This window comes from Equus przewalskii, chromosome 25, assembly GCF_037783145.1.
Source record: "Equus przewalskii isolate Varuska chromosome 25, EquPr2, whole genome shotgun sequence".
Taxonomy (NCBI): Eukaryota; Metazoa; Chordata; class Mammalia; order Perissodactyla; family Equidae; genus Equus; species Equus przewalskii.
The window spans coordinates 19,790,545-19,811,347 of NC_091855.1; the positions used below are offsets into that span (position 1 = coordinate 19,790,545).

The window sequence follows — 20,803 nt, forward strand, 5'->3', positions numbered from 1 at the left end:
TTATTCAGTCTCTTCACTTGTCATAGGTGTGTTCCCATTGTTTCTTCTGGAGTTAGTTTCATTAGACTGTATCCTTCTAGGGATTCGTCCATTTCATCTAAGTTATCTAATTTGTTGGTATACAATTGTTCATACTATTCCTTTATAACTGTTTTTTATTTTTGTAGAGTTAGCAGTCATGTCCTCTCATTTCTGATTCTAGTAATTTAAGTCTTCTCTCTTTTTTTCTTAGTCTAGTCAAAATTTTGTCAATTTTGTTGATCTTTTCAAAGACCAGCTTTTGGTTCCATTTTTCCTTATTGTTTTTCTGTTCTCTATTTTATTAACTTCTTCTCTAATATTTATTATTTCCTTCCTTCTGCTTGTTTTAGGTTTAGTTTCTTCTTCCTTTTCCGATGTCTTAAAGTGAAAGGTTAGGTTCTTGATTTGAGATCTTCCTTCTTTCTTAATATGGGCATTTATACTGATAAATGTCCTTATAAGCACTCCTTTATCTCCATCCCATAAGTTTTGATATGTTGCACCTTTATTTTTATTTATCTCAAAGTATTTTCTGATTTTTCTTTTGATTTCTTCTTTGACCCATTGGTTATTTAGAAGTATGGTGTTTAATTTCCACATTGTTGTAAGTTTCCAAAATTTTTCTTAGTATTAATTTCTAATTTTAATTCATTGTGGTCAGAGACATACTTTATATTATTTCTATCCTTTCATATTTAGGGTTTGTTTCATGGCCTATCATATGGTCTGTCCTGGAGATTTATAGGTCATTTTTAACTATAAGATCTCATTGTAAAAAAATCCTCTCTGAGTGATTTTTTTTCATTGTGTTTCAGATTGTGGTTATAATGAGAGGATTGCCTGGCAGTGGAAAGACACATGTTGCAAAACTTATTCGAGTGAGTATGGGAAAGCCAAAGGATCAGTTGCTTTTGTTAGACGCTTGTCTTCTTAGCAAGCAGTGTCATATCGATACAGATATTTCCCATTTGGTCCATTCTAGTTGGCCCATGTGGTAGATGCTGTCCTGTATAAATTTTGATCTGCTTAGACAAATATTTTTGCCTCTGCTTGACTTGAAACCCTCAGAAGATTGCATATTATTTAGTCACGAGAAGGAACTTTGGTGTGAGCATTCATTAATTTATTCCATAAATTCTCTTTAACTTTCTTGACTGTGTGATTCTTAGGATAAGGAGGTAGAATTTGGAGGACCTGCACCCAGAGTTCTAAGCCTGGATGATTACTTCATCACTGAAGTGGAAAAAGAAGAAAAAGATCCAGATTCTGGGAAAAAAGTGAAAAAGAAGGTATGGTATATTCCTCCCAGAGTACATCCTGATTCATTAATAGTATTGAAAGGAAAACATATTCAGAGAAAAATGTGGCTTTTTTGAAGAAAAAGAAAGACCTCCCTCTTTTTTGAACACAAACTGTAGTACTCAGGTGTGAAGGAAAGACTACAAAGTCCTCTCTATCCAGACACTAGTCGGGGAAGAAGTTTAGGATGATTCTTTGCTTTTGCTAACTCCCTATCTCTTTCGGGGGATCTTAGGTAATGGAATATGAATATGAAGCTGAGATGGAGGAGACTTACCGCACCAGCATGTTCAAAACTTTCAAAAAGACTCTGGATGATGGCTTTTTCCCCTTCATCATCCTGGATGCCATCAACGACAGAGTTAGACATTTTGACCAGTTTTGGAGTGCAGCAAAAACCAAGGGATTTGAGGTATAGACTTAAAAGAACTTTAGAGTACTTTGTGTTACCACGTAAGGGCTGCGTTTGTTTGCCTAATCATTATTTATTCTTTCTTAGGTATATTTGGCCGAAATGACTGCAGATAACCAGACTTGTGGCAAGAGAAATATTCATGGAAGGAAGCTTAAAGAAATAAATAAGGTGATTTTTGGAAACATAGAAGGTGGTGTATTCTAAACCTCATTTTGTCTGTATCATAACTGTTTTCTGAAGTTCTTGTTTATCCCCTCTACTTTCAGAGTTTCCTTTCTACCTGCCTTAGTAAATCTTTCTTATCCTTTGTATCTAAGTGAAACAGTTGGCCTTGCTCTTCCTAGAACTAGCTTGCTAGACACAGTATTAGTTAAATTTGTCTTAGATGCTCATTTGGCCTTTCTTTGAGTAGTTTACAGGCATAGCTTGACCTTCTGAATCTCTCAATAGATGGCCGATCACTGGGAAACTGCACCTCGTCATATGATGCGTCTGGATATTCGTTCATTGCTGCAAGATGCTGCTATTGAAGAGGTGAGTGTCCTTTGGCTCAAAAGTAGTGCAGAAATGAACTGTTTTTCACCTTTTTTACTTTGGAAAAATTTTAAACTACAGAAAAGTAGCATGAATAGTTTAAGAACATCTGTGCAACTTTCACTAAGATTCTCCAATTGTTAATATTTTGCTACATTTTTCTCTATATAGGTATATACGTATTATTATTATTACTACTACTGTTATCAATATTATTGTGGAATGATTTGAGAGTTTAGTTGCAGAACTCATAACCCTTCACCCCTAAATATTTCAGTAGGTATCTCCCAAGAACAAGGGCACTCTCTTATAAAACCAGAAGTCTCAATTATCAAGTTCAGGAAATTTAATATTGATAAAATACTGTATTAAGTAATATAAATTTCCTGAATTAGTCTCATATATAGTCCATATTCAGATTTCACCAGTTTTTCCCATAATGTGCTTTATAGCAATTAAAAAAAAATCCAGGGGTCAGCCCCATGGCCAAGTGGTTAAGTTTACACACTTTACTTCGGTGATCCTGGGTTCGCAGGTTCAGATCCTGGGCGTGGACCTACACACCGCTCACCAAGTCAAGCTTTGGCAGCATCCCACGTAGAAGAACTGGAATGACTTGCAACTAGGATGTACAGCTATGTACTGGGTCTTTGGGGAGATTAAAAAAAAAGACGAAGAATGGCAACAGACGTTAGCCCAGGGCCAATCTTCCTCACCAAAAAAAAATGTGTATATATTTTTTTAAAAATCCAGGATCCAATCGTTTTAATATAAAAAAATAGTTTCTCAGCCATGTTTTTGTCATGAAAGATAAAGAATTTTTGAAGAGTATACTCCAGTTGTTTTGTAGAATGACCCTCAATTTGAGTTTTTCCAGTTGTTTCCACATGATTAGGTTTAGGTTAAACATTAGCAGGAATGCTACATAAGTGATGTGTTCCCAGGAGCTATATCATGTCATTTCATTTCATTATTGGTGGTTTAAATGTTGATCACTTGGTTCAGGGGGTAGCCATTAAATTTTTCTACTTTTTTCCTTTGTAATTAAGTAATCTGTAGGGAGATACTCTGAAACTGTTAATATCCTTTTCCCAACAAATTTTTGCTCATTGATAATTCTTCCCTACATCACTTATTAATTTGGTGGAAGTAAATCTTCATCATGGAAAAGGAGAGATTTTTCTCTTTTAATCTGTTGTGTACTTCTGTTTCATTTGACCTCCTATGAATGAGAGTTATCTATACTCAATGTTGTCATTATATTTTTATGTGTTTTTGCCTCCCATGCCACTCCCCTTTCCTTCTTGGCTTCTGCCCCAACCATTCTCCAGTGACTCTCTCACCAAAGATTTCTATGAACTCTTTGGAAGAGAATTGGACAGTTCTCTTCTCCTGTTGCTTAATTTTGCAACCACATGTGACATAGTTGACCTTGTCCACCTTCTTGGAAACATTTTTCTGTTGGCTTCTGTGAGTTCATCTTCTCCTAGTTTTCCTCAGGCCTCTCTGACTATTGCTCTTCAGACCCCTTTGCTGGCTTCTCTTGCTATCCAGTTCTTAAATGTTGGGGTTCTTTAAGGCTCTATCTATCCTAGGCTCTATTTTCATTCTGCACATTCTATATAGGTAATCTTAATCTTTCTGGTAGTGGCTTGGATTTGCACTTATATGCCCTTAATATTAAATTGTAAAGACTGTTGTGAATTTTATCAATATCTTAACAGTAAATATATGTAAGTGGAAGGATTATGAGTGATTTTTATAATTCCACTATTATTTTCCAAATTCTTCACCAAAACACATCTTTACCTTAGTACACCTCAAACTCAACCTATCCAATATGTAATTCATCCAGACCTGTTCCTCTTCTAGTATTCTCTATTTTAGTTCTTAGATCCACCAGTCACTTGGTTGCTGAAACCTTAACTTTTTACTTTCCATTATCCTTGATTCTTTACTCTCCATTAAACCAACATTCGACCCTATCCCTCCGCTATGTAGTCAGTCTTCACGTTTTGTTAATTTTAACTTAAAAATACTTATCTAATCCATCTACTCTCTGTTTGCATTGCTACCATTCTGGGTCGAGCTACTATCATCTTTTCATTATACCCTTTCCTACATTTTGAAATTTGAATCATGTGCATGTTTTATTTGGTTGGAAAAATACTTGCTAAAGTTTTAAAAAGAAATCCTAGTAATCCATAGGCATTCAAAACAGAAAACCATCAACTTAGAACAGATCATTATACTCAACTTGATATGGAATTATGAAGATGGATATCCCAGGAAAAGGAAAGGCATTCTGTCTTTTATCAGTTCTATTTCAAAGTTTAGGGTGTTAAAAATTACTTTGTATGTAACAGTGAATCTGTGATAACTTGTTCTGGGCAACTATACTCATTTCAAATTTCAGTGAGGGACTCAACATTTTCCTAAATGTTAGCTCAATCTTTTTTTTCTCTTTTTTTTTGATGATTATTGGGGTGGTGTAGGTAGAGATGGAAGATTTTGATGCAAATATCGAAGAACAGAAGGAAGAAAAGAAAGATGCAGAGGAAGAGGAAAGCGAACTGGTAGGAGACAGACCAACCGCTTTGAACAAAGTGTCTCTTTATTAAAATTCTTAAGGGTTTAAATTCAGATCTGTGGTCAGATTACTACTGTTGATATGCACCTTAATGGTAAAAGTTTCCATGATCATCTTCAAGGAGACTTTGGATACTTTTTATTTTTCCCCTAACCAAAAGAACCTTCTACTGTGTTATTACAAGAAAATTTTAAGAATGCTAAGAAACGTACACTTGTATTCACTTATCTATTTGTGGGTAGCATTAGGAGAGTATACTTTTTAAGAAAATCAATTAGATATGAAAGGGCCTTCTTACATTCCAGCAGATAATGTGGTACAGCCTACCCAACATATGCATAATTGTCTCTTCTTTGCTACAAGATCTCAAAATTGAGTTTCTGTCAACTGAAGGAAAGGAACTTATTGAATGTTTTGCAGAGAGTTTCCACTGACTGCTGGATTTGTTCTTCTGCATTTTATCCTATTAAGTGATGGGGAAAATGATTTGACTGTGTAGGCAATGCATTTTGCTTAGGCTGATTAGAGGCTTATGTAGTATGAGTTCAAAGTTCCCGTGTACCTACTGTAAATGCTTTTGATCACACCTCTGTAGAGATGTTTGTCTTACCCTGTCATTCAAGAATATGTGACCTATAGAGTTATGTTACTTTTCAGTGTTTGCTAATGAGGTACAGAAAATAGCAATGCCTTGGAATAATAGTGTTGCTTTTTTAATTCAAAATATTATTTGGTTTATTTAATATTTTAGCCCTTGCTAAAGCTGCTTCTCATATTCTTCTGAAAATGTACAAAGCGAGAACTCTGATTCTTACCCCCTAGAGAATACAGGCTCTCTAAGGAGTGGTCTCATCAAACCCGTGTGTGATATAGAGGACTCTGGATAGAAACTGTGTGTTCATATAGAGATGGTGTCAACCTCTACATTCTTAGATTTCATATGTGGATTAAAAAATAAGCTTTAAAGTTAATGACATTTGAGTCTCAGTATGTTTTTTTTCTTTAAATGAAGTATTTTTCTTAATTAGGTTGTATTTTGACATATATGATCTAAAATGTAGGCAGGAAATTCACATAAAGGTCCACGCTGTTCTGGAATATGGCTAATGACCTCTTTAGCTCCTTACAGCGTGTGTACTAGAAAATGATCATGTGAGAAGTCTATAATGTTAGCTTTCTGAAGCTCCGTCTTCCTTTTGTGGAGATTTCAGTTCAGGATATGGTTTATAACATCTGACTTGCTTAGGTGCAGGGCAAAACTTGGAACTTCTAATTGAATTTACTCTTATTTCTAAAATTGAAACACACTGTAATACTGTATTTTTACATCAGGAAAAATGGCAAGGAAGCCTTAGCCCTCTACCCTGCTGGACTATCTCTTTTATTTCCAAGTAGCCTAACATTTCAAGCAGTGAGAAGATGATATAGTTTTAAGGAAGAACAGGGTGGTTCCAGCAGGGGGAAATTAATATACTCGTTTTGCTTATCTTTATGTATTAAAACTTCTCTTAACCCATTCAAAAATGCAGAATCCAGATCTTCTACTGTTGGGTTCTATTCCAAGAGTAAAAGATTCTTGGAAAATTTTAACCAAAGGGTTAAGAGCAAGTCTCATGTCATTTAGACCATTTTAATGAAATTCTCAATAAACTGCATTTTCTACTCTGTACTGATTACTACAGCCAGCCGGATGAAATCCAAACTTTACTTGGTTAAGAGAATCCTTTTTGGGGACCACTGGTATGATATTTTGCCTTCTTTAGTGCTTCAGTGAACCTAGTAGATATGGCTCAGAATTTATGAATATATTATTCTAGTGATGCTTAAGGTTTTCAGATGATTTTTGAGATATAACTTGTACACATTTCATCAGTACTTTTAGCACATCACTTCAGATAGCTTTGTCTTGGTTTGTTCTAAAAATGTATCTGGAAAAGATATAATTTATAAACTGAAATACTATAATAAGTTAAAATTGAATTATTAGTCTGGCTTAAAGACTAGAAATGTATAAAACCTACAGGTTTCCTGGAAGAATGATGATGCTCTAGTAAACTCTTACACAGAAGCTATTGTCATGATATGTTCAACATACTTTCCAACTTACCTGCGTGTCAGACTGTTCTGTGAACTTGAACATTCCCAATAGTAGAGAGATACATTGATTCTTAAAAGAAGATGCTGACACCTTTGGTGAATCTGTCCTATAAAATAAGTCCTAATGCTAAAGTTCTGTATGTTAGAATCTAATAGAGAACAGAGTCCAAATAACGAAAAAGGGGAATCATACTAAATTATGTGGAAAAACCACACACTTGCTAGGTGAATAAACTGAAAGGATTACTACATAGTTAAATAGGTACGTTGGGAAATTTGAAAATCTTATGGGACTTTATTTGAAATAAACCACCCAGTTATTTTATTCAATAAGATGTAAATTGCCTGTGGAAATTTCTGGTTTTTCATATAATAGGAAAATGTAATTTTAAAAGACATCAGAAATAATCATCTAGTTTCCGACTGATGAAAAAAAAATGCTCTGAGATTGATTCAGTAAAATTAGCCTGTGTAAGATCTAACTGGTAAATGGATTGAGTCATTTTAAAATGAAGTTGAACTTCATATTGTGTTCAGTGATACCAAGTTTTCTCCTTCCTTTTGAGTATTTAAAATTATACTGGAATATAAAGTAACAGTCTTGAAGAACACTCTTTGGACCTCATGGCTACTATCACTTGAGAATAGCAGTTGTATTTAGAAAATAACCTATCTAGTATTATAAGTCTTCTGCTATCCTGAATGATATTAATATTAGCACAGTAACGACCGTACATTCTTGCCATATTTGCTATACAGCTGTTGTTCAGACTACGATTGTGTGTCCTGAACTGTAGCTGCCTCAAAGCGCCTTCATTACACTATTCTGGAGTGACTCCTCTGAAATCTGGGCAGTGAAGTTTGGTGAATTTGGTAATTCAGTTTCTTCAAAGATAATGAGACTGTGTTTTCTCTAGGAATATATTTGTAACTAGTGAGTGGAAACTGAATCCATTCCCAGTTTTAATGCTTTTCCAATTCAAAAGTGATATGCATGTATGTGTCTCTTTCTAACCCTTCGAGCTTCTCTCTGTGTACGATTTAGGGTTACATTCCGAAAAGCAAATGGGAGATGGACACATCTGAGGCAAAGCTAGGTGGGTATTTCCTTTTTCCTGTTTTTATATGTGATACCTCATGGTAATGGTCATAGATCTTTCTGCTGTAACAAGAACAAATTTCCCCAAATCTCTGCTTAAACCAAGATTTCTGTCCTACTTTACATCCTCAGTCTATTTTGCTAGCTTTCGCTTTAACTAGTTATATCTTGTGACAGAGTGAAAGAAGAGTATTTTAAAAGATCAACCTTCAGTTCCATTTGAGGTTTTTAGAGTAAACAGAAATATGTGATAAATTTAGTAATAAAATACTTCTAAAATCTATTATATTAAAATCCATTCTTTTATATTAATGAGAAATGTTGGTACTGAGATTTCTGCTTTTGTAAGAGAACATTTAACTGCAATCCAAAGTTGAACCTGATTGTGAATACTTTGGGCAAGAATAGTAGTAATAATAAATACTGAAGTTTAAAAATTAATTAAAAGGCAGTTATTTTCCTTGTATTATTAGAGTTTCTGGATGGAGGGAGGTAGGGATCTAATTCAGGTTTTTGAGGAGCCCTCTCTATTAGATTTCATTAAAATTTTTCTTCAACTTTAGTGCCAGATTACATGGTAAACTGGTTAAAATGATTGTCTAAAGCAAAAATTGGAGTTGCTTAATGTGAGGTTATCTGTCAAGCAGAAAATCATACATATCCAATGGATTTTCCTCCAATATTTCATGGTAATACTGCAGAATGTTTTCAGTTTGGTTCTTTTTTTGACCTTAAGAGAGCCATTTAATATGTTGATTAAGATATATTAATAAATCATCTAAGAAAATGTGATAAGGACTTTTTGAAAGATTGACTTTACTAATGTAGGAAGTATGACTGTCAGTTTCTGCGTTTCTCTTCCTGGTATCATGCAAAACTGAAGTAATGATCTAAATAACTTAAATTTGTAGAACAAATTTGAGTCATTTAGTTGCTTCACTATTTGGGACACATTGTCTGTGTTTCTGACATCAGAGGGGTGTATTTTACACACAGTTGCATAGGCTCTGCCTTTCATTTTACGTAACTCTTCATGTTAGCAATTGATGTTGACCTATTTTAAAAGGTCCTATGTTAAAAGGTAGTTCCATAAACTGTAGTATTAATATATTATTGGGATAGGTGCTTTGTTGTAAAGCCTAGAATTTTCTTCTAGCCTATGTTATGTGAAATTATATGTGGTTACTGACATATATTCTTCCACTAGTCTTCCCCTCTGTGGGAAATCCTAATAAAAACCAACTATCTCCTTCCCTAAACCTTTAAGTGTTTAAGCGTAATTAAATATGTAGGAAAATAATCACACATTACTTTTTTAATAATAATGCTTTAGATCTGCTTATTTTGACATTAGATTAAGTCTATCTGAAGTTTGGTACTTTTAGAATAACTTGTAAGACTGTAAGATCGTTTTCGTCTTCTCCAGTTCTCTAAATAGTGATTATCTTTTGGGGTAACAAGAGATTATAAATAGAGACAAAAGGATTATAAAATAAACATTTTAGCTAAACATATAATCTTCAGAGGCCTTATGTGTAATATGTCATCTAGGATAATACTTTTTTAAACTTGAACTAGTCCATTTTCTATTTTCCTTTCTAATTTCTAAAGAGCAAGGAAAATGGAATTCAGTTATGATGATTATTCAAGAAAACATGATATTAATTTTGGTACTGATTCTGGGAAAAATTCTTGCCTATCTACCATTTGCTTCTCAGAAAATACGTTTTATCCAAATTCAGTCCATTTCAAAGACAATGTTAGATAGTGAATTCCAGAAATTGATTTGTTAAATAAACCATTTCAGTTAAAGGCACTGAAGATCTAGTAATGAATCTAGAAAATAAATTCTATCATGTTTGCAGTTGGGTTTTTGTTTGTTTTTAATAAGAGTGATGGTGATGTTTCATATAATGACTTGCATCTTGCACCACTGTGTTAAGAGCTAACCCACCTGTGGAGGAAGGCAAATTAAGTGTGAGCATTCTTGAAATTGCTTGCTTCTTTGAGATTGGTCCATGGAGCCAATTGAGAAGAAGATTCTTGTCTAAAATATGAGGATCTTCATCTGAGAATTAGCCCATTTATGTTGCCTTCCTTATCATAACAAATTCAGTAGATTTGGTTACCAGGTACAATTTATTTTTCTGAGTACTTTACTTACATTCTTACGTTAATCTTGGTAACATGACTATGATGAGTGGAAACATATTAAGATTTAGCAGTGTTACACATTGAGCCAGAAGAGCTGAATCTATAACTGAGGAATTTTGATTCACAAATGAGTTGACCAATGAGAAAATACTCACTCACCTATAATCTTTCAAACAGCTAGTTAAATCTCATTGCAGATTCTTGATCTATGTTCATTAAGTATAGTATACAGTTCAACCTATGTGGGAGGGTTAAATTGGAAGTGGTGTAATTTTAGAAAAATTCAGAAGTGGCCTGAGCTACATCTGGCATGAGTGTCATGGAGTTGTTGAAGCCTGCCTGTGGCCCACCTTCAGTTACACCTAACTGGCTCTTTCCCAGCTGGGACACGGGCACCCTGATGCAAGGGTGGGTGTTACATGCCGCATCAGATGCTGAGATTCAGCATTGAAGCTACTTAAATTCCAATAACATTTTGGTTTCTCAAACTGTGAGATACCAAAAGAATATTTGAAACTGTTATCATCCTAATTTAGGTTTCTCCGTACTTAGTGCTTTTGCTTTTCTCGTCTCTGTCATTTGTCTCTGCTTATGAGTTACTGTGTATTGGCCTTCTACACGTCAGGCAGTTTCATCTCTTCACAATTGGAATGCAATTATTATTTTTATAGGCACATAACCCTTGTATGTTCACCATGAACAAATTTTCAGAAATGCTATTTATGTGTAGAAAATACATAGATGTATCTTAAAATTTTTCCTGTTGTGCTATATTATAATAATATATACAGTTTTGAAGATGTGGTAAAGTTCTGTGACCTGCCAGGTTGAATATATAAACTTCCATCTTCATCTTAAAACTTCATCTTTTGAAACTCAGACCTCTGAAAATCATTAGTATTGAGTGTGTTGGACACCAGTCGTCTTCTGTCATTAACACCCCAGATTCCTCTTCCCTCGCCTTATGCATACATCTGTGTGTTGGGTTTCCAGGATGCCATGTGGAAGAGGTATGAACCTTTCTTCAGCCCCAAGAAGGAAGCTTTAAACATGTTGTGCAAAATAAAATTTCAGATTAAACATTACAAACAAGGGTGGTCAGACTAGAAACACATGCTCTTGTGAACTTCCGTGTTGCAATATGGGACTCCTGGTTTTGTAACTCCTGTCATATAACCAGTGTATGAGGAAAAGTTCTTGCAGTTTTCACACTGCCCTTCTGCATTGCTGCCTGGCCAAGCTCTATTCTTGGAATTGAAATATGAAGTTTTTCTTTTGAAGTATGTTAATATTGAAGTTGGTCTTATTAAGTTTAGAAATCCTTTCAGGTTTATTTAATAATAAGTGTGTTGGAGCTTCCGGCTCTTCTGGTAATACTGTACACTGTTGAACTGAGAATGGTTTTATTGTTTGTGAGACTTTCTTGTTTTTCTAATATCATATCCTGTGTCCCTGTGCAATCAAGGGGTCACTTCTTTAAGAGCTTGTATAATATAGCCTGTCATATACATGTAGATAGAGCCATTTGGTACAGCATGTACTTTACAGAGGTGATTAGGACTATTTCTGTTGAGCTCATCCATGTTAAAATTTTCCCAATGTGATATAAAAATTTCTTGAGTTTTGTAAAATGTTGTAGTTTGCCTTGCTGATTTTTCACTAATATTGCTCTTATGGGGAAAGGGTTTAGGAAATAAAAGCTTTGCCAAGTATGCAAAATCTTACTGGTTTTTGAAGCCTGTATGGTATGGTACCGTTAGTTGGGTATGAAACTTCTTCATTTGAAGCATAAACTCACCCTTCTTCCTGCTACTGCTTTCATTATACTTTTCTTCTCATATCAAGTTCTCTCCAACCTGGTGCCTAAAATATTTCCATTATATACACTCTGCACCCTTTATGGAGTTCAATGAAGTGTGGTTGTTGTGTGTTTCTGAAGTTTTTAGGTTTTCCTTTACTGACCTGCTTAATATCATTGTGTTTATATAACTACAGATGATTCAAAACTTTAGTGCTTCAGTATAGCTAAAAATATATATAACTCATAATATTTCACATGTAGAATTCACAATCAGTATTAACAACCAATAAAAACAGACCACACATTTTCATTGCGTATTCTTCTTGAAGACATCTAAACTCATATCTCAAAATTTCTGAATCAGCAATCCCTGTTCATTTAATTGATTACAGTTTGGGGCTCTTGGAAAGCCTAGCCCTCTGAGATTGAGGATTCAGAAAGGAAATTCAGTTCCGGTCACTCTGGCTGACTAGCCCTTAGTTTCAGAATGGTCAACCTCACTTCACAGTTTAACCAAAGAAAATGGTGATTTGTACAATCACTTTACTCGTAAACGTTAACTCATGGCAAATACTCTCACAGTGGTCAAAATCTCAAGAAACTGTTAATCTAAAAACTTTTTAAACTTTAGCTTGGCTCATTAAGTTCTTGGTACTACCTGCTTTTCATATGACACAGTATCATACATGATTGTAGATCAAATGGGTAGTGTTAATATTGTGCTAAAGAAAAAAAAGAATGGAAGAAATTGTTTTTAGAAAAACTCAACTTTGCATTTTCCTTCAGAACATGAGAGCTGAAATGTTGTGATTGGGGGAAGGGGAGGTGGTGCGAGGACAAGGACTCCAGGAGACAAGTGCCTTTTCTTGTTCTGCCCATATTTCTTACTTAAACCAACATCATAATGTAATGGCTGCCAGTATGGACACCAGATAAACAATCGAAATTACACAGAACTTGATATTATCTCAGCCAAGAAGATAGTTTGGATCTGCAAGTGATGCTGCTCTCAAAAATGTGGATGTGCCCTCTCACAGTGTTCCAGCCTTCTTTTCCCTTGTTTGTGTGTTGTGTGCAAACTCACACTCTCCCTTAATGCTGCGGCTCTGTGTTTGTCCCTCAGACAAGTTGGATGGCTTGAGAACTGGTGCTAAAAGGAAACGAGACTGGGAGGCAATTGCCAGCAGAATGGAGGATTATCTTCAGCTCCCTGATGATTATGATACTCGTGCTTCTGAGCCTGGGAAGAAGAGGGTAAGAGACTTTGTCAATAACCACTGACAGATGGAGGGCCCGTTTAGGCATCTGGTTTTAGAAAGCTATAGGAAAGTAATCATATGAATGCTACTTTTTTTAGAGTAATTTAGTTTATACTGTATCATGTTACACATCCCAAAAAGCGTCAAACCTTACAAATTATTAGAGCAGAATGTACAAGTAACTTAAAAAATGGGGAACAGGGGCCAGCCCGGTGGCACAGTGGTTAAGTTTGCACGTTCCGCTTCAGCATCCCAGGGTTCGCTGGTTCACATCCCGGGTACAGACCTGGCACCACGTGGCAAGCTATGCTGTGGTAGGCATCCCACATATAAAGTAGGGGAAGATGGGCATGAATGTTAGCTCAGGGCCAGTCTTCCTCAGAAAAAAAGAGGAGGATTGGCAGATGTTAGCCCAGGGCTAATCTTCCCCCCCCCAAAAAAAAAGTGGGGAACAGAACCTCACATGCCTAGCATGTTGTTGACCTTAAAGGAGTCTGGAGTGGCCACTTCTGCCATTATGTCATGGGGCAAAAGAGCCAGATAACAGAGTAGAATGTTGAAGAGATTCTGTGGGACTTCTTAATGGATTAGATGTAGAGGGTCCAGGAGTGGATGGAATCAAAGGTGACACTTCGGGGTTCTGCACTCCATATTTGTGCTTATCTGAGTGCCATTTACTGAGTTAGAGAAAACTGGGGGAGTCATAGGTTTGAAAATGAAAAATCAGAAGTTCAGTGAGGGACCAATTAAGTTAGAAATGATAATAGGACTCAGGACTCCAAAATTTAGAAGTTGAGATCGAGGTAAATCTTTCAAGAACTAAAGAATAGTCAATTGTTCAATGATACAAAGAAGACAAAGTAAATTGGGAACAGAGAAATGGCCATTGGATTTGGCAACATGAAGATCGTTGATGATTGATCAACAATCAGTCAGATTTTCTTAGAGAGTTGAGGGACAGAAGCCAGTTAGGAGCAGATTGAAGAAGGACTAGGAAATGAAGGAGTACAGCACAGCAAATGTAGACAACTTTCTGAAGAAGTTTTGTTATGAAAGGGAGCAGAGAAATGAAGCCAGGACGTTGGATAGGTCTTCTACATAGATGTCAATTCAATCAAAGTGATATTTGTGTGTATCTTTAAAACAAAATAACAAAGCAAGAGAGATCATATTATATATGCTTGGCATGTCTAATTTTCCAGCTAATCTGTCTTTATCTTTCTGTATAAGTATACACAGACCTGCTGTGCTTTTTAAATGTCTGCCTAGTGTGCCGTTATTTGGTTGTACATTCAGTTATTTATCCAGTCTCTTATTGGTAGATTCTTCTGCTGTTTTCATTTTATTGCTATTCGAAGTACTATGTGAAAGTCATGGTGCATATGCTTTGGCATCTCTTTGAAAGTATATCCCTAGGTTGGATTTTTAGCACTGAAACTGCAAGTTCATAGAATAGGATTTGTCATTTTGACAGATATTGTGAGATTGTTTTCCAAGAAGGTTACACCTATTTATACACCTGCATGTAAGTAAATGCCTGTTTTTCCACACTTGCACCAGCAGTGCTATCAAACTTTTTAACTTTTGACAATCTGATAGGTGAAAAAAATGGTGTCTCATTTTGCATTTCTTTAATTAAGAATGAGGTTGTGTATCATTTCTTTACCTTTAACACATCATTTATTTTTTATGAATTTCCTCAGTACTTTAATATTAAAAGTTTATTGTAAGAGGAAAAAAATGCCAGTAAAACTTCATTTCAGTGGCTGCCATTACAGAGAATTCCAGGTTTCAAAGTTCTTTCAGATACTTAGTCACTAGGCCCACCCTTGTCTACGTCGCTTGAGGGGCTAGGGGAACAGAGATTCCATTAGTGTATGGGCCCAGCTCCACTCAGGGACTACTTGTATTGATATCTCTTATTCCAGTTTTAAGTTTGGGGCAACAGAAGTAGAAATAGCTCTTCCTTGGGAATAATAATTTGGTGTAGTTGGTGACAGTGAATAATCTCAAATGAGAAATATTTTTCTCTAGTTTGTTTTTAGTCAGATAATTATCCTCCCTTCAGTAAGGAGTATGTGATCCCATGTAATGTACTTGGTAAGCTAGGTGGGCAAAGAGAACTGAGCTGTGCACATCTAGTTCTTTAAAGTGGCTCTTCTGTAACTCTCCTCCCCTGCCTCACACCCTCATTTCAAATAGTTTTTAATTCTCAAACCACTCATCAGAATCAACATCAGAGCACAAGCAGATCCTGCAGGCAGGTTCCTGGGATTAATTTCCACTATAACAAAAAGGCAGTTCTGTGGAGTTGATCTTATTAGAATTTTACCAAGTTGGCTAGGTTTTAAAATATACTTTATTTTTTAAAACTCTCACTTACCTTGGCTGTAAAATGGTAGCTCAAGTAGACTTTAATTTGTATTGCTTTGATGACTGTGGAAGGTGAATATTTCCCCTGTGTTGTTTGCTGAATTCATACATTTTAGAAATATTTTTAGTGACAGGGGATGAAATATAGGTACCTCAAACTCTTTGAGTGTTAGTTAAGATTTTTCTGTATTAAAACTTTTTTTTTTTACCGTTAAGATAAATGGCAAAAAATTGAGATTGTAAATTTCAGTAAGAGTACCTCTAGGAAGATTAGGAGGGACACTGACATTTAAGAAGGCATTTCTAGCTGAAAGTCATTGTTCTGCTCCTTATATTCTTAGTGTTTTGGTAATCAGTCATTCATTCTGCAACGCTGAATGTCTGTGTCAGGTCTGTGGATGAAGCTTCGCTTCCACCTCTGGTGGAAGAGTCCAACGTGTAAATAAATAATGTTCCTATGGCCTCAGTGTATATTAGAGATGTGAACAAAATACAGTAGTTTCCAAAATATTTTAATTTCAACTTTAAAATTTAAGCCATTTGTGCTAAAATATATTGCTTATTTAAAAAATAATTACGTACTTTTTCTTTGAATCTCATATTCTTTATTTAAATTTTAAAGACTTAGAATTTAAACTGTGAATTTAAAAATTAGCTCTTAGTTTGTTCAAGGTGAGATTGATGAGTGTGTTTAACTCTGTGCTAAGGATGTGCTGTGGACTGGTTACCATTTCTTTGTTCAGTGGCCACAATCTGTCTGTCCTTCATCCCTCTTACCCATTGTCATCTTTTGCTAAACTGACAGGGGGTGTATGAATCTGTCAGAATAAATACATCAGTATTAATGGGCAGAAGACCCAGAGATCTTTGTATACTTGTTACTTATCAGGTTTTTTAAAGGCCCATGACGGTAACTGAGCCATAGGTTTTCTACACACTAAAAATCTACTTTAAAAAGAGTCAGGTATTATCAATTTTTCCCCACTGCTATTACTATGTATCTTCTCTTTCGCCAAGTGGTTGCTGTTTGGAGAAGGCTAATCATTTCATTACCAGTCCTGTAAATAATAATAGGGAAGGTCCGTGTACCTCTAAGAGCAATAATGCATTTCCAGGTACAGTGTGAAGAGCATGGAGTATGCATGCTCTGGTTCCCTTTCCTTGTCACAGATAATAAATCACAAGCCGTATTTAAAACACAGTCTCTGCAGACATTGGTACTGTGCTCTGCAAACCAGTTTCATAGTCTTTCTTTAAGTATTTCACCTTTTACAGAATATATATCTGTTTATATTTTTTAAATTATTAATATAAATATATTTTGTATATTATTAAAATTTATAATGTATCTGCTTATATTTTTAAATTATTAATATATGTAAGAATCTGTATTTTTTAATGTCAGAATACCAATAGAAAATATCCCTGATCTATATATTTGTAGTTATAATCTTGCCATAAATGATAGCAGTTGAGTGAGTCTCTTGGTCTCTTTATCTCATGAATGAAAGTAATAATAGCAGCTCCCTGTTTTCTAAGATTAAATTTCAAGAAATATTTATTGTGTGGAGACAAACAAAACTCAGTCCTTGATCTAGGGTGTTAATAGTCTGTTAGGGAAGACAGATCTATAAATGGATAATTGCAATATAGTGTGGAAGTTCAAAAGTAGACATGTCAAAATCCAGAAGTAACTCCAGGGAAGCAATGATTAATTAGATTGGCAAAGGACGAGAGGGATAAAGCAGGGGTTGATGACTAGACTCATGCCAGGTGGACAAGGTTAGGGCAAAGACATGTCAGGGAAAGAGGCTAGTATATGCAGGGTTACAGAGATGGGAAATGGCCCAGTGTGCTCTGAGAGCTAGAGTAATTTGTATTGCTTGTATAAAAATGCCACAGGCACTGCCCAGAGATGCTGCAGAATAGTAGACAGGGCCAGATCCAGAGGGGCCTGTGTGCTTGGATTTTATTCTGTAGGTAGGCGAAGGATTTAAAGCAGATGAGAGTCACAACTGTGTGTATTTTAGGGAGATCACTTTAGCAGAATGGATTGGAGGGAGTGAGAATGAAGCTAGGAAGACCAGGTAGAGGGTGATGCTTTACTTCAGGTAAAAAATGAGGTCAGGGAACTAAAAAGGAGGGACAGAGGAGATGGAGGGGACAGGCTGAGCCAAGAGCTGACCTGTTCAGGAGCAGGAATGGTTAGGACTTGGTGATTGACTAGAGTTTTCTTTCTGTAACTTAAGATATATGACTTTCACCAGTTCTCCCCAGTTAATTTCTAGTTTTTTAAACTCCTGGTTTCAAATTAGTTATCCTACCCTTTAGACTATCCGGAGAGGGAAGAGGCCCTTTACATATTTATTTTTCTTAAAGCCCAGCCTAATGCTATGTTCTTTTTAGGTGAGATGGGCAGACCTGGAAGAGAAGAAGGATGCAGATAGGAAAAGGGCCATAGGTTTTGTGGTCGGACAGACTGATTGGGAGAAGATCACAGATGAAAGTGGTCATCTGGCTGAAAAAGCCCTCAATCGAACCAAATATATATGAGACTTAGTTTTTGAACGGAGTCATTGTTCCTCTAAGGTAAGGGTACACAGTCATATAAATAGCCTACTGTGTGGTTGTTTTGAAGGGTTTGAAATAAAGAAGACAGCATGCTTTGCTATAAATGCTTCTCTTCTTGTATTGTTTTCTGGTTCTAAAAGAGTAAGTATGTGTGAGTTGCCAACATTTTAGTACAGAGTATTGGAAAAGGAAGCAATTTTCTGCATCCTGGCTCACTTATAAAAATATGAGACTTGAGAAAAGCTTGGATTTTGTAGATTTGGGAAGGAGTGGAGTGTTGAGATACTAAGGCCTACTGAACTTTCTGCTTGTTCTTTCCTGGCATGACAGCCTTTTCTTTTCTTTCCAGGTGGTTCGCTTTGAGGTGATCTGAAGCCAAGGCCTCATGGAGCTTCGTTATGTGTCACCTTGCTTCCACGTTTCAGTTTTTGTTTTGTTTCTACTGCTTTAGTTTTTTAAAGTTCTCCAGTGTCCCCAAGAGGTATTAGAATCTTGCTGTACCCAAGCAAGACATTAATTTTTCTTTTTAACTATTTTGGGGAGGGAGGGATAGCTTAACTGCTGAAGCCAGGTCGGGGTCTGCTGGAGGATTCCAACAGAAAATATTTCTTCCACTGTACAATGTCACAGACTATCTCTATCATCATCGCTTTGTGGCTGTTTTTGTTTTTTACTGTATGTAACTGGTAGCTGATTGTACTAGGATTTAAAAACAATAAACTTTCACGATAAAGCCGATGAGATTCATGGGCTATACAGCATGGGCCCTTTTCTCTTGTTTTCTTATTTTTATTTTTATTGCTTTTTTAATATGGTGTGTTCTGATTACATGCTAGCTGAACATCTCAAAACTTCTTTCCCATGGAATATTATGTAGCTTAATGATTCCATAGCGCGTGTTGTAAACATAAGGCTCAGTGATGTTCAACACAACCATCTTTGTTTTGCAGCTGAATTTTTTCTCTATCTTTGCATCTTGAAGACTACTAGAAACAATTTCAAATATTTATCAGTTCCCTGGAGCACATCTGTTCTGTAACATAGTGTTTTATCGTTTATTTTTTTGATCCTCTCTCTGTTCCTCCCTCTCTTCTTTCCTTCCTCTTTTCAGTTTCTCCCTTCATGCTATATGTTTTGATTTTTCTCTAATCTGGCTTTGACTCCTGGTGGATAGAACTGGTGTACTCCATGGAACTCAGGAGCTTGTTGCCTTTCTGCTGAACTTGAATTGTTGATTTTTAAATCAGGATTGCAGGGAAGGAGCGTGGAGATGCAGAGCCCTCTGGCAGGCAGCCTTTAGCCTGTCCCATTTTCAGGTTCTTGCCAGATTGCTCATTATTGGAAAGCATGGCCTTCTGCACAGAATTTCCTCTCTAGTGGATGGTACCAGGTGGAACCTAGAAACATACAGAGCTAAAACCGAAATATGATTCCTATTTAAAAACAGAAAAGGAGCTCTTTCCCCTTTTTCATTCTGCAAAGAAAAAAAGTCATTTTCTACCACGAGAGAAGACAGATAAGAGCCTTCTTCTTCAGACACCATTTCCATTTTGTAATCCAACTCAGCATCTTGTAACTTTGCTCACAAAAGGCTTAAATATTTTGAAATGTTCACTTTTGGGCTACAGACAAAAACCTTTTAGTTTTATGACCTGCATTAAATACTGTGTGAATAGAGATAATATTTTTTTGCATTCAAATAGTATCACTTTGGGTTCAAGAACTTGAAATTATAGTACTGAAGACTAATTTAATGGGAAATCCTGACAACTTTCTGTACTTTTATCTTCTCTGAAATTCTGAATGTTTACACATAAGGGCTTGAAGTTCATTAACAAGTCAATATTGAATGTATAATTTGCTACATTGAATAACTTCCACTGTTTGTAGTATTTAACAAGCTACTTTGATTGCTTATTGGCCAACAATACATTTTTATGTCCTGATCTTTCTCAGCCGCCTTTATTATGTTGAGTGAAGGTACATTGCAAGATAGCCAATAGAATTATTGCTTGTTCAAAGACCCACTTACTAGATACTGAATCTGCCGAATGTCTGTTCTCATCAAAAATACTATTTCTAGAATATGTTCTCTAGTTCAGAAGAAAATGGAGGCATGTGTGTTCTTATAGAGGATGTTTTACTTCCGTTTTCTTAGAACGTTTTTATGTTCTGGCTGACAGTATTCAGAATGCCAATGAAATAAGAAGTGGTCATTACCCATGAATCATTTTAAATCCATCATGTTTTTGCTTTGCAGTCATGGCTTTGTGTCTGCGATCTTATGCCAAGAGGGGATGGGGGAGAGTGAACAGAGTTGGAAATGGCCTCTACCGATTTTTAGAAGATAAAGATTATCGTGACTTAGGGGATGAACATAGAATGTTTCCTACTGTAGGCAGTTGGTATAACAAATAACCTCAATGAAAGGAGGTAAATGAAAAAAAGATTAGGCACCAAAAAGAAAGTAATAGAGCCTATCAGTTGATATTTGACTTTGCTAGTCCGATATGGGGCTAAGAAATTCTTGAATTTGCATCATCGCTAGAAGCAGAATAGAATAGAAAGTCCAAGAATATCTTGGAGAAAT

The 20,803-nt window shown here is 35.8% G+C and overlaps 1 protein-coding gene across 2 annotated transcripts in view; it reads left to right on the plus strand.

Annotated features, from left to right (window-relative positions):
• Positions 1–18,974, plus strand: part of YLPM1 (YLP motif containing 1) — a 61,573-nt gene extending 42,599 nt beyond the window's left edge. Inside the window, exons 12-21 of one of the 2 annotated variants that reach the window (XM_008516441.2) lie at positions 837–899; positions 1,191–1,310; positions 1,556–1,732; positions 1,820–1,903; positions 2,186–2,269; positions 4,765–4,845; positions 8,002–8,053; positions 13,134–13,264; positions 18,049–18,231; positions 18,563–18,974. In XM_008516441.2, coding sequence (XP_008514663.2) covers positions 837–899; positions 1,191–1,310; positions 1,556–1,732; positions 1,820–1,903; positions 2,186–2,269; positions 4,765–4,845; positions 8,002–8,053; positions 13,134–13,264; positions 18,049–18,195 — 939 coding nt within the window. In that variant the 3' untranslated portion in view covers positions 18,196–18,231; positions 18,563–18,974. The remainder of the gene's footprint in view (positions 1–836; positions 900–1,190; positions 1,311–1,555; positions 1,733–1,819; positions 1,904–2,185; positions 2,270–4,764; positions 4,846–8,001; positions 8,054–13,133; positions 13,265–18,048; positions 18,232–18,562) is intronic. The other variant, XR_544305.2, reaches the window with a different exon arrangement.
• The last annotated feature ends 1,829 nt before the right edge of the window (positions 18,975–20,803 follow it).